Source organism: Heloderma suspectum, chromosome 15 (genome assembly GCF_057233095.1).
Source record: "Heloderma suspectum isolate Gila_16-S chromosome 15, 16-S_ref, whole genome shotgun sequence".
In the NCBI taxonomy this organism is placed as follows: domain Eukaryota; kingdom Metazoa; phylum Chordata; class Lepidosauria; order Squamata; family Helodermatidae; genus Heloderma; species Heloderma suspectum.
This window is the reverse complement of record NC_139472.1, coordinates 21371006-21393247: the sequence shown is the minus strand read 5'-3', so window position 1 is coordinate 21393247 and position 22242 is coordinate 21371006. Positions and strand designations below refer to the sequence as shown.

Here is a 22242-nt window from a genome sequence, read left to right as displayed (position 1 = left end):
CTGAAAACATTTTCCTTTCTGCATATTGGTAAATCTTCCTTGAAGACCTAAATAATAAATGATAGAAATGTGGAATGTAAGTCTGTTAAACAAATAAATAACCTCCCCCCATGCCACACACACTCTCCAAACTCCTCCGTTTGTGATTCTGCACTCAGACTGGGAGGTCTGCTGGCTCTGGAATATGCCAGGCCTGGAGCTCAGTTAAGCTCTGTCTAGACTCTGTGAAATCAACTTGGGCCTTTCCCGGGAGCTCTCTGTGGCCCTGCAGAGCCTGAGCCTGATCTTTTCAAACTTGTACTCTAGACCCGTCACTGGAAACTGCTACCTGCTATCGCAGTCTGCATTACCCGAGAGCCCCTGGCGGCTCCTGATTTCTTCAAGTGCATCTCTCTCTCTCTCTCTCTCTCCCTCCCTCCCTCTCTCTCTCATTTTGTATCTCTCTCTCTCTTTGCAGCAGGTGCTCACTCCTCTTATTAATGCAGTGTAGTTGTTGAAACCTATAGGGTCATGTGCATTTGAGGAGGAGCCAGCAAGAACCTGCTATTGGCAAAAGTTTTGCAGCAGGGGCTCACGCTCAGCAGGGACTCTCTAGGTCTGTCTCGTTTGCTTTAATGGTGGGCTGGCTACTGTGGACTGGGCTACTGGGGGAGGCTTTGGGGCTGGAGAGTCCAGAGATCTGCCGCTTGTCAGCTGTAAGGTGGCTGGGGGTGGGAGGGGGAAAGGAGAATTCAGGAGCCATCAGGTGTGGGGGGCGTGGGGTGGAGGAGCCCAGGAGGCAAAGAGCAACATCTTTGGCCAGCTGCACTTGTGCACCCCCAGGTGGTCATGATGGTGGTGTCTTGAGCCAAAAGGGCCCCTGCTTGAGAAATAGCAAGGATCACTGTGCTGTTATAGGAGTCCAGCTGAAGATGGAGTCTAGGGCCAGTGTGATGCAGGGCCTAGGGCAGTGGTGGGGAGAAAAAAGATCTCCAGAAGTTTTGGACTTCAGCTCCCAGCATTCCTGACCATTGGCCAAGTCCAAAACTTATCTACCTTCTGCCCAACCCTGCTCTAGGGTATTCGACTTAGACGGGCGACCCAGCATCAGCCACAAAGCATGGTTGGATGGTGTTTACCCAGTCGCATTCAGTCTAATTACCCCTCACAGGGTTGTTGTGAAGACAAATGGGGGTGGGGGATGGGACGGACAACCATGAATGCTGTTCTGAGCTCTTCGGAGAAAGGGCAGGGATAAAATTACAAGGCGGGGGGGGGGGTCCATAGCTCAGTGGTAGAGCACATGGTTTGTATGTAGAAGGTCCTTGTTCAGTTCTCCACAAGTCTACTTAAAGCAATTCATTTTTGCAGATCATAGGTGTTAATAGCAAATTCGCTTCTGGGTGTGGATCCTTAGGTAGCCAAAATGGCACCATCCACACTCAAGGGAGGCTTTGGGAAAAGGCTTGGGGGAAAACCTAAGTTTTGCAGAAGTCAAGAAAACTGTACAGGGAAAAACCTTAACGGAGGGGGAATCCCCCAAAACAGCTCTTTGAGGACCGCATATGCTCAGTGGTCCCAGAATGCTGTTTACTGTTGGAGGGGTTAAAAAACCAGTAAACCAGGGGAGAGGGGGAATGGAACAGAATGGAACGGAATCCTGATCAGGAGCACTCCCTGTCATCTCTACTTTTTTTTTTTTTTTTAAGTAGCTGGGCTGGAAAAACCTTTCTCTGAATTCTTGGAGAGCTACAGTGTGTCAGAGTAGACCAGCTTCCCCCAGCCTGGTGCCCTCCAGGTGTGTTGGACTACAGCCCTCATCAGCCCCAGCCAACTCATCCAACACATCCGGAGGACACCAGCTTGGGGGAAGGCTGGAGTTGATCATACTGGTCTCTATTGTCCAGAGATTTGACGCAGTGTGTGGAAGCTTTGCATGTTCAGGGGAAGAACAGTCCCTCGTGTTTATAGCCTTGCTAGGCCTGGCTTTTGCTAGAAGGAAGCATGGGAAGAAATTGAGCGCCCAGAATCCTTTTGGGTCAGTGTTGCACATGGTGTTCCTGCAAAAAGGCATTTCAGTGGAGCTGTATGATTGTCCAGATCTCCTGACTTCTCCTGGAAATGTGCTTTTTTGGAGAGTCCAGAAGAGGCAAGATATATAACATCAGTTATGACTGAGTTCTGATCTTACCTTTCCTTTCCCTGCCTGAATATTTCAGCAACACTGATAGTGCCTTTGGTAATCCTAATGACACTGGCATTGTCAGCTTATGGAAAGCACTTGGGCTTCGAGAATTGAACAATGCTCCTAATTGTCTTTTATTACTTGCTGTAATATTAGCAGGAGAGAGAGAGAGAGAGAGAGAGAGAGAGAGAGAGAGAGACAAAGTGGGTGGGTGAGCTAGTCAGCCTTGGGCCACTAGAGGGCAGTGTCTCCATGGGCTCTGCCTTTTTTCAGGGACCTGCGTTGACCTATATTCTGTTTGCAAATGCTTTTGCTTCAGCAAGAGGGTGGGTTTCATGTGTTGTTTAATAGGTTTTAAAAACTGGTGCGCGAATGGGTCAACTGGAAAAAGAAAAGTTTAATGGTGGCAATTTCAGTTAGGCTGTCCTTGACATAATCCCGAAGAGTAGCCAAGTTAGTCGGGAGTGGTGAAAAAAGGCGGAGTGGCACTTAGGAGACAATCTGGTTTATTGTGACATAAATGGATGTGATCACGGCACCTCTGAGTCGCTGACACTCCTCTCCACACCTCTCCACGGATGCAATTCAGCTGGTTTGAATCACAGCAATTCGGTTCGGGGAGGGGGCTTTATTTGGGCATGCTCTTTGTGCCCACCCCAATGCTCATGGGGACTCAGCCTTGGGACGTGGGAGCTTTCTCGTTCCAGGCTGGGGCTTGTGGGATTCCCAGGGGCATCTTGCTGGCCGCTGTTAGAAAGAGGACGCTAGATGAAATGGGCCTTTGGCAGTGGAATCTGATGGCTCCCATGTCAGCAGGGCAGTGAATCCACTCCAGGTTTCAGTCAGAACTCTAAAGAGCTCTCCAAGGTGCGGGGGTTCTGACTGGTTCTGACTGAAACCTGGAGCGGATTTACTGCCCCACTGACATCGGAGCCACCAGCCTCCACTAGCCTTTGGTGTGATCAAGGAGGGGTCCTCTTATAGTATGGTTGCTGGAGACCACCTAGATGCCCGCTGTCTGCTGCTCCGAGCCAATCCTTGCAATGAACAATGCAGGACAGGCAGTGGCAATTCAGGACCATGGAGAGCTGCCGCCCACGGAGCAACTTCAGGGTTACTGCAAAGAGCGATTTGCTGACAGCTGAGAAGCTCAGCGTTTGAATCAGAGGTGGGGAACCCTCCCTCCTGGCATTGCACTTTGGTCCTCTGGGCTTCCCTGGTGGCCGTACGGCCTTCCCTTGCCCCCACCCTCTTTTCCTCAACCTCTGATTGGTGGTTTCCCAGCCTTTTTGCATCCCCCGCCCTATTCTAAAAGGTTTAAACGCCTGTCCTAAGGCTTCATAGTGATGAATGAGGTTTTCTTCAGTTTTTTTTATTTATTTATTTATTTATTTATTTATTTCATTTCTATACCGCCCAATAGCCGAAGCTCTCTGGGCGGTTCACAAAAATTAAAACCAAACAACACACAATAAAACAATTTAAAATATATAGAACATTAAAACCACAATATAACAATACAACCACAATAAAACCTAGCAGCAGTGCAAGAGTTTAAAATACAGATTTAAAACAGCAAAGATAAAAATTTAGAAAGCTAAAATGCTAAAATGCCTGGGAAAATAAAAAGGTCTTCACCTGGCGCCGAAAGGAATACAATGTAGGCGCCAGGCGAACCTCACTAGGGAGCTCATTCCAGAGCCGGGGTGCCACAGCAGAAAAAGCCCTCCTCCTAGTAGCCACCCGCCTCACTTCCTTTGGCAGGGGCTGACGGAGAAGGGCCGCTGAGGATGATCTTAAGGTCCGGGCAGGCACATATGGGAGGAGGCGATCCTTCAGGTAACCTGGCCCCAAGCCGTTAAGGGCTTTGAATGTTAACACCAGCACTTTGAATCGGGCCCGGAAATGGACTGGCAGCCAGTGCAGCTGGAAAAGTACTGGCGTAATATGAGCTCGCAGGCCAGTCCCTGTTAACAATCTTGCTGCCCTATTTTGGACCAGCTGAAGTTTCCGGACCATTTTCAAAGGCAGCCCCACGTTCCCTCCTCTTTTGCCTTTGCCCTGCCCCCTTTGCCTTTGGCCACCAAGAGCTTCTCCAGAACTGCATTCACCCTTTGGGCTGAAAGAGGTTCCCCACCCTTGGTTTAAATAGTCCTGTAGAGAGAGAGGTGGTGTGAAGCAGGGAGGGAGGGAGGGAGGGAGGGGGCCTTCCTGGAGCCAAAGGGCCTGCATTCTGGGATGCAGCTGTGCCTTCTGGCAGGGTTGGCATGCCTCTTACAGCCCCTGAGCTTGGCATACAGATAGGGCAGGGAGAGAGTTCATAAACTTGCCATGGACATCTGCCAGGAAGACAAAGCCAATCACGGCTCCCTTGCATATGTCCCAGAGCATTTAAGGAGGAGGGCTGGCCCTTGTGCCTGGCTGTGCAAGAGTGAAAGAGGGGATGGAGGCTGCACTGTTACTTGGGGTGCCTCCCAGATAGCCAGCCCCCATACAGTGGGGGTGGTTTATCACATATACAGCACTGCCAATAGGCAAGGTGGTTATTTCTGGACGAATATAAGCAAGTGACAGGTCCCTGTCCTCAGGCGCTTACATGCTGGGTTTTTGAAAGTGGAGGAGGCAAGCAAGGGAGAGTCGAGGAGTGTACATGAGCAAATGCAGTTTCATGCAAGTGCAAAGTGGTCCTGTGCGTGTTTACTTAGGCCTACTGTGTTCAGTCTGGGAAAGACTGAAGGCAAAAGGAGAAGGGGATGGCAGAGGATGAGATGGCTAGATAGCATCATTGATGCAATGAATATGAACCTGAGCACGCTCCGGGAGAGAGCGGAGGACAGGAAGGCCTGGCGTGCTATGGTCCATGGGGTCACGAAGAGTCGGACACAACTGAACGACTGAACAACAACTGTGTTCAGTGGGGTTTACTGTCCTACTTGAAGGGGTGTGAGGTCAGAGCTCCAGGGAATTTGTCAGGGTCACTTCCAAAGGCAAGGTCAGTAGGCAGTCCAAACACAGGGAGCTCCAGAGAAGAGCAAGGTTAGCAGGAAAATACAAGGGAGCTGGTGCAGAGACATTAGTCCAGCACTCTGTGCCTAGAACTGAAGGCTTTAAGCTTGACCCTCTAGAGCCCACCCAGAACCCAGCTGCAGGCCCTCAGGGCCACCTGAGGAATGGTCTACTCATGGGTAGAGGCCTGGTCATGAGTAGAACTCTACTCATGAGGAATCCTTATTCCCCAGGTGGGCACTTCTGTGTGTGGCAGCCAGCTGAGCCTGCACCTGTAGGTACCTGCACTCTCTTGGGCTATTTGGCCGCTTGCTATCTGCCTCTGAGACCAGGAGAGCGCTAAGTGTATCTTGAGGGAAAGGGTTGACAGCTGCCTCCCCCAGGGTCCAGAATCCCCCTGATCTGCTGCCTCAAGGTCCTCTGACCCAGGCTGTTCCTCCATGATGTTGGGCTCAGAGGACCGGGGGTGGGGGGGCTCCAGATCATGCTCTGAGAAGAAATCCTCCAGGGGGGCATGAGATATACTCCCTAGTGAGTGTTGTATTTAGGATGTAAACGTATGAAGATAGCAATGCCATCTAAAACACAGTATAAGACCGGGTAACAACAATCCAAAGTATGGGTTGAGTATGGATTGAACATAAGTTGTTGATTCATGGTTTGTCATTCATGTGAACCCAGCACTATGGTTTAACTATGGGTTGTTAACCATGAACAACCCAGAGTTCACAACCCAACAACAAACCATTGGTTCTCTTCCTGGGTTGTTTGTGGTTAACAACCCATAGTTAAACCATAGTGAAGGATTCACACATAACAACAACCCCATGATTCAACAACAACCCATACTCTGGGTTGTCATTATGTGTGAACCAGGCCTAAAAGACAGTTACCACCAGCAACAGAGATACAGCAGTAGTAAATCATTCAGTAAAGGCCGTTTGATTGAGAAAGAACCATCCACCAACAGGAAGGTGGAGTATATGAGTTTCTTAAAGATTGGGGCTTTTGGCTTTGTTTCAGTTATGGATGAAGACTAAGGCCTTAAGGCAAACACTTCATGAAAATGGTGGAGGGGTGCAGTCTTTCCATGTGTTTGTGTTATTGGAATCCCCTCAAGAAGCAATCCCAGGTGGCACCAAATACTATATCAAGTTGGCTGGGAAACGGAGCAGGTTCTGCTGGAGGGAAGCCAAGCGGACAAGCTTCAACCTGCCCAGGATGTCTCACTGAGAATGGCAAGTGTGTTCCCTCCTCCTGCCTGTTTCCGTGGGGAGCGTCCCTCTGCCCCTTCTTACTCTCCTGGTTGTCCCAGCACTGTCACTGATAAACATTCAGCATGTGGGCTCAGTATGTCTTTAGTCATGCAACATCTCTTCTTGCAGCAGAAACAAGGATGCATCAGCCGTTTGTTGTCTTGCCCCAGCCTCGTGATTCTTCCTCAGGATTCTCTCTCCTTTCCAAACTACTTTGCTGAGGACCTCATTCCCTCCCCTCTCCATTTGACCTCCTGATCGCTCCTTAATTGTCAGCTGCAGCCATCTATTCATGGAGCGGCAGTGTCATGCTGATTGGGACTATTCAGGAAAAGCTCTACAGAAGCCGGTTCAACTGCATTTTGGGGAGGTGGGTGGGGTCACAGTTACCAGCAGGCTGTTTCATGACACACTCCTGCCTGATGCTGCAGGAATGCCTTTAGGAAACTGCAAAGCCTCTGAAGCTTCTCAGCCAAGAGCAATGCATCTTGTAAGGATGGAGAGCAGAGAGGAATGCTCACATGCTGCCCTTGCTTTGCCAATGCTCAGTCAAGTCCATCACGTCGTACCCATCACTGCCGAAGAACCTTTGTGCTCCAGTGGATACAACTGTTCTGGAGCGGGGCATGTCCAGGGTGTTAGATCTGGGCCCTGGGAGATCTACCTTCCAGTCTCTGCTGGGAGCTGCTTTGCCCTGGAGGCAGCAGCCAGGTGAGAAGGGCTGGCACAGCTCCCTAAATGCTCAGGGGGATAAGCAAGGGAGCCATGATAGGCCATATCTTGCTAGCAGAGGTCCACTTCAACTTCTGGTCTGGTTGTGTCCTGGTCTGAACAGGACCCCACAAGGACAGCTCGTAGTGAGCAGCTTGCTCAACAAGGTCTCAGCCCAGGCGGAAGGCTTTTAAGCTTCAGTCCAGAGGCCTCTCCCAGACTCCACCCCTTCCCACAAAATGGAAGCCTTAAAGAGGCAGGCCTGGAGCCTAGCACTCCCTGCTCTCTGCAAGATTTCATGCCAAGCGCACTGCCAGCACATCAGCTCCACAGAATGTGGAGGTCGTGGGGCTGGGTGTGCTGGCCCAGTGCTGGAGCTGGGCTCAGGGGCTGCAGATGTTGGTCCAGGCTTGGGACTTGGGCTTGGGGGTCTTTGGTTCCACATTGTGCTGGAGCCTCCTCTATTGACACCACTGGTTCCTCAGCCTCTGAGTCCATGTCCAGGTCACTGCAGGGACCGCCATTCACACCCTCCACGTTTGCTGCAGGAAATCTCTGGAGAACATGAACATAACCCAGCTGCCATGGAAACTGGAGGGCAGCCCCAAGCTGGAGATTGTCTCTGCTTGAGACCCAGTATGACAGGATCAATGGAATTGAGCTAGATAGACATTTTCAGTTGGCAATGAGCTGTTTTGGTGGGGCGGGAATTGGCTGCTGCTGCTTCTCTTGCTTACCTCTTTGGTAAAGAGACGGGAGAGGGGTTGCATTCATCTGTCACTTTCTGGTGCTGAGCTGGCCACGTGGGTCTCAGCAAAGTGTCCTTGCATCACGTGGTGACCTGCCAACAGGCTTTGTCCTAAAAATAGATCTGACCCCTGCCTCTGTTGCTCAGGAGAGCTCCTCCTGGGATAGCTCTGCCCTTTGCCCCTCTAGACCAGGCTCGTGTGCCGACCCATAGCGCTTGCTGTAATTCCGCTCTCATTGGATAGTTTGGTGCAGAACTGTGAGTGTTCTGCCCCTCTGATCAAGGGAGAAGAGCCCACCCTGTGCAGAAAGACAGCAACAAGACCAGAGTCCCAATGGGCAGGAAGGGAAATGCACTCCCAGAGGCATGGTCTTGGAAACTGGGAGGCCAAATCGAAGCTAGATAAGCCATTGACATCCCATGAAGATCCAGTAAAAGGGGTTGGGGTGGTGTTTTTTTTTTTTTCCCAGCCAAGAAGAAAATGATGCCATCCAGGTATGATGGCAGCACGGCTCTTAAAGCAGACTCAGGGCATGAATGCCTGAGCAGGCCAAAACGGTGACAAGGAATAATGGAAAAGCCACAAGAAACCTTAAGTATTCGGAAATGTTCATGTCTCATTAAACAACTCGTTTAACCAGGGCGATTCGGCTGTAAGGAAGAATGCGGAGTATTCTGGAGATGTAGGAGCTGTATTTTACAGCGAGGAGGTACCAAAGTCTAATCTCTGCAGGGAGGGGGGAAATGAGATTCTGGAAAATCGCTGCAGAAGAAATATAGCAACCCCCTGAACTGTCTGCCTACAATTATATATTTATCATCCCACCTTTTTTCCAATGATCTCGAGGCAGTGGGCAAATGGCTGCCATTCACTCTTCTGTAGAGAAGTTAAGCACCCCATATGGGGACATGCTTTTCTCCCCTCCCTTCATTTTTCTCCTCCCAACAACCCTGTGATATAGGCTAGGCTGGGAAAGAGCGATAGGCCCAAACTCACCCGGTGATCTATATGGCAGAGCACGGATTTGAACCTGAGTCTCCCTGGTCCACAGTGTTCTGCCTCTGGCACAGAAGTGTTCCACATCTCTAGAGGGCAAAGAGCAATCAAAATGCCTCTGCTCCCAGTGGTGGATGTGCAGCAAGCCTTGAATTTCTGGGGTCAGCAGGTGCATAAGGCTGCTGATTTATGGCATAGCGGTGGCTCTCTAGACTACCAAATGTCTTTTTAGGACCAGAAGGGGTGGGGATGGTGACACAGAGCTAGGGACGCTCAGTTTCCAGTGGCTCCTCTTGAGTTCTGGGGGACTAAAGAAATGGCCTGCAATCTAGGGCACAGCTGAGAGGCAGGGCTGGGCTCATACTGGAGACATCAGGGAAAAGTCCACTCAGTGGGCAAATGGCTGCCATTCCCTGTTAGGTAGAGGAGTTAAGTGCCCCATGTGGGGACACCATTACACCAACACCTTCCCACTTCCTCCTGACTGAGTGGCCTGACCTCCATCCACAGCAACGCCATGGATCCTTAAGTCCACACATGGGCTGCAACTGTAGCTGAACTGTCTGCATCCCCATATAGCACATGGAGCCGCTGAAATAGGTCGGCCCGGCGTCCGCTGGCACACCACCTGTGATGATGGGCATCTTGCTCAGAGGGCATTGTGTGCTCTGATTCTGTGGCACCCCCAGAAAACCTGCAGAATCTGACTCCAGCACTCGTTTGACCTGAGAAGCTCAGCTTTTATTTAATAAGATAAAGGCAAGTTTCTAGCCCTTATAGATGGAAGGATGCCCTTGAAAATGTGTGACTATTCAGAGAGGTTTTCCAGGGATGGGAGGTTGGGTGTTAGTTCTCTGCATACATCTCTTCTCCCTCCCATGACTGCAAAACCAGAAATATGCAAAAGAAGAGAAACTGTGCCATTTGCTCTATATGTAATGCATGGAGGTAGCAAAATCCAGCTTTTTGTGGCAGAGAGTTTGGACTGGCTGGGTGCAGAATTTTATCTTCTTTTAGCACTACAACAAAACCTTGGTTGTATCCCAAGCAAAAGAAAAAAAGTGAAGTTTTCTCTAACCAGCCAATACATTTTATGGAGGTCAGAACAGCAGGAGTGCCGGTCAAAAAACTAACTAAATAAAAATGCTTTCTAACAATGGGACCGGAAAACAATGCAATAGAAACCTCAACCTAAGATATTCTGCTGAATCCAAAAGCACAAACTGGTTTCTAAATGTGTAACCCCCCCGCAACATGCACACACACACATCTAAAACAAACTGAACCCTTTGCTGTCTAAAAGACATTAAAAAGGGAAAGTTTATTACTGGAATACAGGCTCTGATGATTTTCTATGGGGGTTCAGGAACATCCCCAAAGTGGCATGTTGAGAGGATCTCTGCAGACTGGGAATATGCACCCTGCTTTTGCAGCCCATTCCTTGCTGCTCCTTATGCCCAGGACTCTCTCCCAAATCCCTCCATGCAGCCACCTCTCTTTCTAATTGCTCCTCAGCCCCTCAAATGCCTGTACAACAGGCATGGGTGAGAATTTTGTCGGTTTTGTTTCCATAAACAGGACAGAAAAGGTAAGAGTTTGGGAGAAACCGAAAATGCACGCATTTGTCCATCCAGGCTCTGTGAGTGCTTCGCTCTTAAAACTCTGGCTTTGAGTGCCTGTGTAATCAGCCATGTTTGTGATGCAGAATTAGGATTGCCACCTCTCTTTTTTCCTGATGGGCTCCTCATTTTTAACATGGCAGGCAGGTAAAACATGGTCCTCTTCATCCTAGGAAAAGCTATACCTATTGAATATGGCTGGTGCAGAAAGCTGAGAATTTTGCTCAGTTCAATTTTTTTATACGAACTTACCAACATTTGCAAATTTCTTCAGATACGGGACAGGAAGAACTTGATATTAAAAAAGGGAGTGGGGGGAAAACTGACAGATCCATCCATCCCTGTTGTGCAGCCATTCCCCTTAACTTCCTGTTTCCAGTCAAAATGAAGCCTAACCCTTTTGATGCCCCACAGGTTCCCTGCCCCTCTTGATTTTAATTTTATTTCTTAAGATGTTTTTAATTGTTATGATTTAACTGGGAGGCTGGCCTACTGCAGAGTGAAAGGCTGCCTTCCAGCGCCATTCTTATCTGGGTTCAAAACTGTGGTTTGGGGGTTTTGGAGTTCAGACCCCACCTCTGCCTTGTGTTTGGGTTTTTGGGGAAGTTACTTTTCTTATTGCTTCATCAGTTTGCCTTCTGGGAAAATGACTACTTTGTGACCAGTCACACCCACCATATAGTAAGCATTTTGCGAATGAGCAAGCCCCCACATGGCAGCCATTTTATGAGAGTGCCCAGGACATGCAAAATTCCAAATGTCCCTGCTAACCCAAAAAGGTTGGGGACCCCTCTCCTAACTGAATTTGCTCATGGTTGTCGAAAAAGGATGTAATCTCCTTGGGACAGGGACCTGGCACACTTGCTTATGTTACACTGTAGAGCACCATGCACATTAATAGCACATCATCTATCAATCAATCCAGTCCATATTGGTTGCTTCCTCCTCTTTAAAAAAGAATGCTGATGCATAAGATGTTCAGGACAACACGAATTCAGCTTGGAGAAGACTTATCTGAGGGTCTTCCAGGGAGGTGGTTGTGAATTAGCTTAAAAATGCCTGAGTATGTCCACTTCAAAAACTCCACAGTCAACTTCACCTTCAGCTAATTGTGCCTGCCCTTCCTTCTCTTCCTGCTCTCCTAGGTTCTCCACCTTCCCCTCAGATGCTAGTTACCACTCAGGATTATACCCAAGGCCCAGGGGTAAGTGTTTGTGCATCTGAGTTCCTGTCAGTTGGCTTATTACAGGAAAGCAGGAGGGAAGTGGAGAGGACATGATAATTTAATGTAGCATTCCCATAAAGGAATGCGGTTTCCTGAATCAAAATTGGAAGCACACATAACTCTTATGCTTCAAAAGGTTATACTTTATGGAGTAAGAATGGAGTAAGAATGGCCTACTTTTGAAGGAGTATGCATGTCTACGTGAGTCACTTCTGGGCATACCTCTTCTGTAGGCAGGTAAATCTGCCACATCTCTGCATCTGGAATGATCTAATGCACCTGATGCAGAGAAGCAGCATAATAATTACTCACCCCCTGTGGGGGGCTGATTGAAGGGCAGCAAGTGCAGAGCAGTGACTCATTCGGAGGTGCAATAAACAACCTCATGTGAAAGTGAGAAATTATCTGAAATAGAGTTCTCACTGTTCTGTGACACTTTGGTCCTAAAAAAGGTATTGGCTGACTGTGGGTTTTGGGATTCTGCATCAGCAGTGATTCAGCAATCCAATAACACTCATTGCAGAATAATTACCTGCCTCAGCAGAGGCTGATCAGGAGGAGGCCAGTCCAACACAGTGACACAAAGAGCAGCATTCTGTGAGGTGACTAATTCTGCATTTGCAGTGATCCAGTTGGGTGATGAGAAGGATGGGAGGCCAAAGCAGGGACTCATGCAGAGGTGTAAACCGCAGACCCCCCTCTGGGGAAGCACTTCGGGCTCACAGGAGACTTTAATTTTTTTAAGTAATTCATTTCTCATGGTACACAGTTTGGGAATTACCAGCTTAATGTCTTTTTTTTTAAGTGTTTAGTCCCAGTTTTTGTCCTTGTCTTTCATGGAGGGTGTTGTTCAGTCGTTAAGTCAAGTCCGACTCTTCGTGACCCCATGGACCATAGCACGCCAGGCCTTCCTGTCCTCCGCTCCCTCCCAGAGCGTGCTCAAGTTCATTCATGGATGGTAGGCCCCAGTAAATTAAGGAGCTTGGCTCTGGCAGAGAAAGGGCAGGGAAGAAATAAAGGAGCTTAGTGGATCAGCTTGCCAGGAAAAGCTGTTGGGATCTGAAGAGAGAGCAGAGGCAGAGGTGAGGGACAGGTAACCCCTCTGTGGCCTCCTCTTTGATATCATTGGACGAAAAGCTGATATTGCAGAAATCCCAGTTTTAATAGAATGCTCAATAAAAGGCAGGCTTTGTGTTGGCCACTTCTGTTTTCCTCACTTGCACACAGAAATGCTCCCTCCTTCACTCAGCTGCTCACTGGTGTGTTTTTAAGCTTCATTGTTTTTCATACTCATCAGTGCTTTTAATGATCAGCACAGCCCTCCCCAGCCTGGTGCTCTCCAGATGTGCTAGACTGCAGCTCCCATCATAGGGGAACATAGGAAGCTCCTTATACTGAGTCAGACCCTTGGTCCCTCTAGCCCAGTATCATCGGCACTGACTGACAGAAGAGGATCTCCGGGGATTCTTTCCTAGCCCTACCTGGAGATGCCGGGGATGGAAGTGTGGACCTTCTGCATGCCAGGCGGGGGCTCTGCCACCAAGTTACGGCCCCTCAACACATCTGGGAGGGCACCAGGATGGATCAGAGTATCGGACTGGGAAGTACTGGTTCAAATTCCTGCTCAGCCGAGACACTTGTTGGATGGTCTTGGGTCAGCAACTGCCTCTCAGCATGACTTAACTCACAGGGTTGCTGTGAAGGTAATATGAAAAGGAGAGAACCTTGGATGCTTTCCTGAACTCCTTGGAGGAAGGGTGGGACATAAACGTAGCAGATGACTGATGATTTGATTATGATTATTATATAGTTGAAGAAGGTTATGGCTGATTAATAGTCATACATCTGCTGTGCTGCCCAGCTTAGACCGTAACCCCCTTTGGGTCAGAGACCTGACTGTTTATCTTACGCTTTAAAAAAAAGAGGGGGAGGAGAAAAAGCCCTCGGACCACCTTGTAAACAAATACCCACCCACTTGAAAGTCATATGACTCCCCTCCCGCTTACTAGGGAGCTAAGCTGCAGAAAAGGTGGAGTGATGAATAGTATCTGGCCCTCAATAGGATGTGTGGCTGAGTTTTATATACGTATATAGCACCATTAATGTGCACAACACTTTTCAGAGCCAAGGAGAACAGGTCCCTCCACAACCACCACAGAAAAACAAGCTCCTCCTTCATACCCTGCCTTTTTTTCTCTTGCAAGGAACCCAAGGCGGAATACCTGGTCTCCTCCTCCTCTCCATTTTATCCTCATAACAAACCCTGTGAGGTAGGTTGGGCCTGGTTTGTACTCACTGGCCTGGTTTGTACAACACAGTGCAGCTCATTGTGGGTTATTTAACCCATGGTCTGTTCTAGGGTTATGTGAGGGTTGTTTAACCCTAGGATAATCCACATTCGCCAGGTTTGCATGAGACGACAACCCCTGAGCAAGGGTTGGATATGCAAAATGGCGGCTCCACGCGCCCCGCACATGCTGTAGCCTTGCTGTGGGTTAAATAACACAAGGTGGGCTGTCATGTTGTGTGAACCAGCTGACTGGTCCAGCATCACCCAATGAGCTTCATGGCTGAGTGGGAACTAGAACCTAGGCCTCCCGAATCCCAGTCCAATACTCTAACCACTGTACCGTTATTATTTCTGCCCATGAGGCTCTGCGTTCGTCAAAAACACCCCCTCCTGGCCCTCATCAAATCACACCTCACAATGCTGTCCGTTGCTCCTGGGATGATGATAGTTGTATTATTATTATTATTGATTAAAAAACAGTATAGAATAATGAAAGGAAAAATGCCTGATTCTAGCAGCAATGTCTATAATGGATGGTCATTTATAAGTAAGTCCCTTTCAATTTAGCTGGCCTGAATTCCCAGTAAAGATGCATGGGATCAAGCTGCATTGTTGCTATCCTGAGCATACTTAGTTGGGAGTAACCCCCACTGAAATCAGTAGGACTTCCTTCTCATGGAACTTGCTTAGGATTGGGTTATGCGCTTTAGTTTCACACAAACTTTGTTCTCTGCCTGTAGTAAAGCAGGTACATCAAAGGTGGGCTATGCTAAACCTGTCTCCCAAACATGTGAGTTTACTACATGCAGGGGAGCATTTGATGTGAGGATGTCTATCTTTTGAGGGATGTGCTTCAAAGAAAGAAGGGGAGATGAAGGGACACAGGGAGCAGCTATCACAATTATACAGGGCAGAGGGAGATATGGTGGGGGGAGACAGTTGTGTGTTCAGGGGGGCGGGGACCGTAACAGGGTCCTGGTTGTACCCCAGCAGTCCCCCAATACAAGTAACCTGGATAGCCTTGGCAGCAGTCCCGCTGGGTTGAAAATACTGTTGCTGAATGCCAGATCGGTGAATGGCAAGACAGCTGCCATCCAGGACTTAATCCTGGATGAGCATGCCGACCTGGCATGTATTACAGAGACCTGGTTGGATGAAGCTGGGGGTGTTAATCTATCTCAGCTTTGTCCCCCAGGGTTTTCTGTAGAACAGCAGGCTAGACCTGGGGGGTGGGGGGGTGGAGTTGCAGTGGTCTATCGTGATACTATCCCCCTCACCAGGCGCCCTGGCCCACAGTCTACTGGGTTTGAGTGTGTATACTTAAAGTGGGTGCTCGGGACAGAATAGGGATCCTGTTAGTATACCGCCCACCCCGCTGCTCAACAGTCTCCCTTCCTGAGCTAGCCAGGGTGATCTCGGCAGCAGTGATGGAGTCCCCTCGGCTTGTTCTGCTGGGAGACTTCAACATCCATGCTGAGGCTGCCCTGGCTCAGGGCTTCATCTCCTCCATGACGACCATGGGTCTGTCCCAAGTGGTTTCTGGCCCCACTCATACAGCAGGTCACACTCTAGACCTAGTTTTCTATGCTGGGCAGGATGACGGTGATCTGGGTGTGGAGGAACTTTCTGTTCTTCCATTGTCATGGACAGATCACTACCTGGTGGGGTTTAGGCTCACTGGAACTCAGTGCCTCTGCAGGGGTGGGGGACCAATTAATTTGGTCCGCCCCAGGAGGCTGATGGATCCAGATGGTTTCTTGATGGCTCTTGGGGATTTTCCTGCTGCCTCGGCAGGCGATCCTGTCGAAGCCCTGGCTGATCTCTGGAATAGGGAAATGGCCGGGGCGGTGGACACAATCCACCGAGCATCTCCTCTCACGGAGCGGAGCCCAACCAGCACCCTGGTTCTCTAGGGAACTGGCGGCGATGAAGCGAATGAGACTGAGACTAGAACGACGTTGGTGGAAAACTTGGAACAAGTCTGATCGAACACGGGCTAGAGCTTATCTGAAAGCCTACTCTGTGGCAGTGAGGGCAGCAAAGAAGTCTTTCTTTTCTGCCACCATTGCATCTGCAGGAAGCCGGCCAGCGGAGCTGTTTCGAGTGGCCAGGGGCCTTCTACATCCTGGCCCATGTGATGAAAATTCTGACCACTCGACGGCCCGCTCTGAACAATTTGCCCAGCACTTTACTGATAAAATCGCTTGGATCCGTTCTGATTTGGATGCTGTAGTTGATGCAGATCCTGTGGATGTCACCTTGGCTCCTGCTTGTTCAGTGTTGATGGATTCTTTTCAATTTGTGTAGCCCGAGGATATGGACGGGATCCTTGGAGCGGTGAGAGCCACCACATGTATGCTGGACCCTTGCCCCCTCCTGGCTTATTAAAGAGGCCAGGGGAGGACTAGCTGAGTGGACAACGGGAGTGGTTAATGCCTCTTTGGAACGAGGTATTGTTCCATTATGCTTCCAAAAGGCAGTTGTGAGACCTCTGTTGAAGAAGCCTTCCCTGAATCCCACCATACTAGATAACTATCATCCAGTCTCTAACGTACCATTTTTGGGCAAGGTATTAGAGCATGTGGTGGCTTCCCAGCTCCAGGGGTTCTTGGATGAAATGGATTATCTTGATCCATTTCAATCTGGTTTCAGGCCTGGGTGTGGGATGGAGACAGCTTTGGTTGCCTTGGTGGATGACCTACGCCAGGAACTGGACAGGGGGAGTGTGTCCCTGTTCGTTTTGCTGGACCTCTCAGCACCGTTCGATACCATCAACCATGGTATTCTTCTGGGATGCCTCACTGGGATGGGACTTGGAGGCAATGTTTTACAGTGGCTCCATTCCTTCCTAGGGGGGCGAACTCAGAAGGTGGTGTTGGGGGATGCCTGTTGGACTCCATGGCTGTTAGCTTGTGGGGTCCCTCAGGCTGTCCCCCCATGCTATTTAATATATACATGAAACTGCTAGGAGAGGTTGTCTGGAGTTTTGGAGTTCGGTGCCACCAATATGCTGATGACACCCAGCTCTACTGCTCCTTTCCACCAGATTCCAGGGAAGCTGTTTCTCTCCTTAACTAGTGTTTGGCATCAGTAATGGACTGGATGAGGGAGAACAAATTGAAACTTAATCGAGACAAGACAGAGGTGCTCCTGGTCAGTCGAACGGCATATCAGGGAATAGGGATTCAGCTGTGTTGGATGGGGTTGCACTCCCTCTGAAGACTCAGGTTTGCAGCTTGGGGGTGCTCCTGGATTCAGCCCTAAGCCTAGATGCTCAGGTTTCAGTGGTGGCCAGGAGAGCTTTTGCACAGTTAAAACTAGTGTGCCAACTGCGCCCATTCCTGGAGACGTCTGATCTGGCCACGGTGACACATGCCTTAGTTACATCCTGTTTGGATTACTGCAACGTGCTCTACGTGGGGCTGCCTCAGAGGAGTGTTGGGAAACTTCAGCTGGTCCAAAGAGCTGCTGCCAGACCGTTGACTGGGGCTGGCTACAGGGAGCATGCAACCCTTTTGTTAAAACAGCTTCACTGGCTTCCAGTCTGTTTCCGGGCACAATTCAAAGCGCTGGCTATGACCTATAAAGCCCTATATGGCTCTGGTCCAGGTTAACTGAAAGACCATATCCTCCCTTATGAACCTGCCCGTGTCCTGAGATCTTCTGGGGAGGCCCTTCTCTCAGTCCCACCACTGTCACAGGCACATTTGGTGGGAACCCGGGAGAGGGCCTTCTCAGTGGCTGCCCCACGGCTGTGCAACACCCTTCCCAGGGAGGCGAGCATGGCTCCCTCCTTGATGTGTTTCCGGAGGCAGGCTAAAACATTATTGTCCCAGCAGGCCTTTGGGACGTAGTTGGAACCTGGGGGTAAGCTGCTAAAATGCTGTTTTAAAATACTGTTTTAATGTTTTAATATAATTTTAATTGTATTGTTGTTTAATTATATTTTAACTTTTGTATATTTTCATATGTTTTAATTGTATATGTTTTAATGTTTGTGAGCTGCTTTGTGTCCCAGTACTGGGAAAAAGGCGGGGAATAATGATGATGATGGTGATGATGATGATGGTGATGATGATGATGATGGTGATGATGATGATGATGGTGATGATGATGATGGTGATGATGATGGTGATGGTGATGGTGATGGTGATGATGGTGGTGATGGTGATGGTGATGATGATGGTGATGATGATGGTGATGATGGTGATGATGATGGTGATGGTGATGATGATGGTGATGGTGATGATGATGATGGTGATGATGATGATGATAAAGATAAATGACTCACACACGCACCCTCACCTTCCCGCTGAAGTGGTGTGGTCGAGAAATCAGCCTAACACCTTATCCTGAGTAATCTGTGGATTGGCTCTTAGTCGCTCACAGCACACTGCTGCCGCTACTTTAGGAACTCATTCTCCAAGCATGTCTCATGGTGCCTCATCTGGAGGATGGGATGGACAGGAAGAGTAGAACTCCCCCCACCCCACATTGCAACAGAAGAACCAATGGAGCGAATGTTTCCCATTCAGTGATCCTCCTTTCCTTTCAGCTGTCAATATCCCAGCTCTCGGTGTCTCCAGCGAACCATGCCTCCAAACCCCCACTGCATCCGTCTGGCGGTGCTTGGCTGTCACGGTCCTCGGAGGCCCTGAGGCAGGCGCAAGAGGTAAAGGCTGAAGCCACACAGCAGAATGTGCATATTTCCTCCTCCTTCCATGCAGCCTCATGGGCTAGGGCTGCGTGTGCCCTAAAGGAAACCCTTTCTGAATCAACGTGTCTGACACAGGACCCCCACATGTTGCAAAGTAGTCTGGGGCACATTCTAGTGCAGACCCCCAGTGCACACAGAGTCCGAGCCAGATGTCTTGTGCCTTCCCTGTGAACGGAGAATGTGTCTTGAACATCCAGTAGCCTTCATGCCCTGCTTGTTGCCTTCCCTGAGGCGCCACCTGGTCAGTTCCTGCAAGAATTAGGATGTTGGCTGAGGGGGACCTAAGGGATACTGTCCATTGCCCCAGCAAGTGCTAGTTATGTTGCGCAAGCATTGGCTTATGCTCGCGCAGCATCATTAGTGCTGATGCAGCGTTGGATACTATGCTTGGTCTGATCCAGCACGGCTCTTCTTATGCCCTCTTTGATAGAACTCTTCTCTGGGACAGCCCATGACAGGGGGAGGTCAGTTGTGGCGGGCACGTTGTTTTTAAGGGAAAACCAACACTGGAGGATAGCCAGCCTAGGGCTGTTTAAAGGTGGGACTTGGGCAGGGAGAGTTGAAGGCCGATGCAACAAATGGCCACAGGAGCAGCAAAACCTCTTCTCGAGGCACGCAGTGTGCCGGGACGGAGGTGTGGCATGCTGGAAGTGCCGCAGCAAGGGGGAGCTGGTGCTTGGGTGACTGAACTCCCACCAGATTCCCTCTGGGGCTGTGATGGGCCTCCATTTGTTCTCCATAGGGCACTGTGCAAGTTAGGATAGAGGGGGCCTTTGTAGGGACCTCAGAAGCTGCCTTATACTGGGTCAGACCCTTGTTCCCTCTAGCCCAGTATTGTCGACACTGACTGGCAGCAGCGGCTCTTCAGGTTTTTGGCAGGACTCTTTCCCAGCCCTTCCTGGAGATGCTGGGGATCAAACCTGGGACCTCTGCGCACCAAGCAGGGGCTCTGTCACCAAGCCAAGGTACTTTTAAAGCTCTGTGACTCCCTCCCAATAGCTATTTGGGATTAGGAGCAAATGTTGCCCTAGTACAGCCTTCCCCAACTTGGTGCTCTCCAGATGTGTTGGACTACAACATCCGTAACCCCCAGCCAGCATGGGAATTGCAATCTAACACATCTGGAGGGCATCAGGTTGAGGAAGGCTGCTCTAGTTCCTAAAATCTCCCTTCTCCAGTGTGGAATAGTTAATGGGAATGGACACTTCAGAATCATATTTAGGCTGTGTGCAATTTGTGTTTTAATTTTTCTCATTATTTTGCCAAATTAATGAGAAAAGCAGAATTCTGGGGCTTGCATAAATTGCACGTATCTGTGCTTATTCACTTATCTTGCACAGCTTATTCCTTTTCCTGCTCGTCCTGCGGAGGGGCAAGGTGTGGTGCAGATATTGACTCTTACCCTCCTCCCCCAGTCTCAACAGCTGCACCTCATTCAGCATTTCTCACACACCCTCCAAGCCTGTCTTTCCGTCTGTAAGGGCTAGGAACTTCTTTATTTTATAAATGAAAGCCCAGATTCTCAAGAAGCTGGGTTTTCCACCCAGAGCTTCACACAGTCCTGCTGAATGGGAGTGAAATAAAGCAAGGCAGAATCCGGGGCGGAGAGATGGAGGGGAGGGGCGTATTGACCCTTTGCGCTGGTTGCTCAGATGCTTCCAGCCATCCCTGTGGGGTTGGCTCGCTGCCGCCATGTCAGCCTGCCTGCCTGCCTGCTTCAGAGGCACGTCCTTTTTGTTTGTTTCCTCCTGTTTTCAAGCATGAGAACCCACATGGGGGCATAACCCACTTGGAGACAGACCTCAGCTACAGCTCCCTGGCTCAGGAAGCCTCCCCTGAAGACCAGCTCCAGGAATTGCCCTTCACACCTGTGCACGTGCCCATCCTGGCCCTGGGGGCACCCTCAGGAAGGTGAGGCTGGGAGAGGTGGGGCCTGTTCGCCAACCCGCATGCCGATGGGCTGATGTTGCCACAGCAGACAGGATAGCAGGGCAGGGCTCTTTGCCAAGGGGCCGGCTGGCTCCTGTCAATGCCGCTTTTGAGAAACTGCTGCTGCTGCTGCTGCTGCTGAACGCCCACCCTCACAGGCAAATTAAGGCAAAAGAGGAGCTTGCTATTCACAGGTGATGCTCAGCCACACAGCTCGCCTGGAACAGCTAAGGACCCAAAGGAGTCAGAACTTAGGTTCCACAAAACTAACAGTAGTCAACTCAGGGCTCAGTCTGGTCCTGAGAAAGTTTTTGCTTGGAGCCTGAGACCACGAGAGGGGACGGGATCTTGGCTGTGCCTGCGGGATCACTAATGTTGGCTGATGGGTCCTTGTAATGTCAGCATTTGCTCTTTGCTCTTCTCAGGCACTGCTGAGGGAGGATATCCCGCACACGGCTGTCTGCCTTTTGCAGTAGAGCAAGGGTGTTGAACCCTAGGCCCATGAGCCAAATCTGGCCCACCTGGGTCCCAATCAGTCCCTCTGGGATTCCCCAGGAGTCCACACCCCTTCGCTTGGCCCCACCCCTTTCCCCTGACCACCGATGGTTTGATGGTTTCCAGGCTTGTATGCAATTCTTTCCCCATTCTAAAAGGTCAAAATTCCTCTCCTAAGGCTTGGTTACTCGCAGTAAGAGCTTTAAACTAAAATATGTTGGTGTTTGGGGGATATTTTACCCCCACCCCTTTTTGCCTTTGGCCCTGCCCACCGCTGGAATGCAGCCCCTGAAAGCTCCGAAATGGAATTCAGTCCTTGGGCTGAAAGAAGTTCAACCCTCCTGCACTGGAGTATTGTTTATGTGGGTTTATGAGTGCACACACACACACACACACACACACACACACACACTCACACACTACTTAGGTGCTAATATGCCATCCCTGTCTTGTTCCCTTTCTGGCCTTCATATTAGGGAAGCCTCTTCTACCTCCAGTAGTAGTGACCACTTTCCCATAAGCACTGGGAGGAAAGGGCTACTCCCCCCTTCCTGATCCTCTTACAGGGGAACAACCCCAGAACAACTTGACATCTCTTGCAGAATGCCCAAATGAAGTGATCTTTAAATCATCTGGGTCCAAGTCTGTCTTCCAGGTTCCAGAGAAAAATCAGATGATTACTCAACGTAACCCCCCTCCCCTTTAATCAGCCCTTGTGATTGGCCAGATCCTAACCCACACACTGCTCTTCCCCATGGACTGCTTTGTTGGGGTACAGCTTTGTGTCACCGTTTATATGGTGCTTTTGATCCAGAACTTTCTCATTAATTTATTATTCCTACCGTAAAAAGAGAAGATTCCTTTCTCCAAGGGGTTTCCAGCCTAAATGCTTTGGCAGGAATAACTTTCATTCAAGGACCGCACAGGGGCACTATCATGTTTTTAGGGTGTAGCATGCAGTGAGATGTTGGAAAAGCAGGAATTTCTTCTTTGAGTAAGGCATGACTGGTGTTCAGTCTGTTGCCCCGATCAAGCTGCATACTGGAAGAAATGTAGGACTCTCTGATTCCCCCTTAGCACCTCTA

General features: G+C 49.7%; 1 protein-coding gene across 6 annotated transcripts in view; it reads left to right on the top strand.

Moving 5' to 3' along the window:
* The window catches only part of NPHP4 (nephrocystin 4), a 178476-nt gene that overhangs the window by 94355 nt on the left and 61879 nt on the right, over window positions 1-22242 (top strand). For 5 of the 6 annotated variants that reach the window (XM_084821968.1, XM_084821967.1, XM_084821971.1 and 2 more), the window contains 3 exons: window positions 11647-11705; window positions 18572-18688; window positions 20493-20644. In XM_084821968.1, the coding sequence (XP_084678094.1) occupies window positions 11647-11705; window positions 18572-18688; window positions 20493-20644 (328 nt within the window). The remainder of the gene's footprint in view (window positions 1-11646; window positions 11706-18571; window positions 18689-20492; window positions 20645-22242) is intronic. The other variant, XM_084821969.1, reaches the window with a different exon arrangement.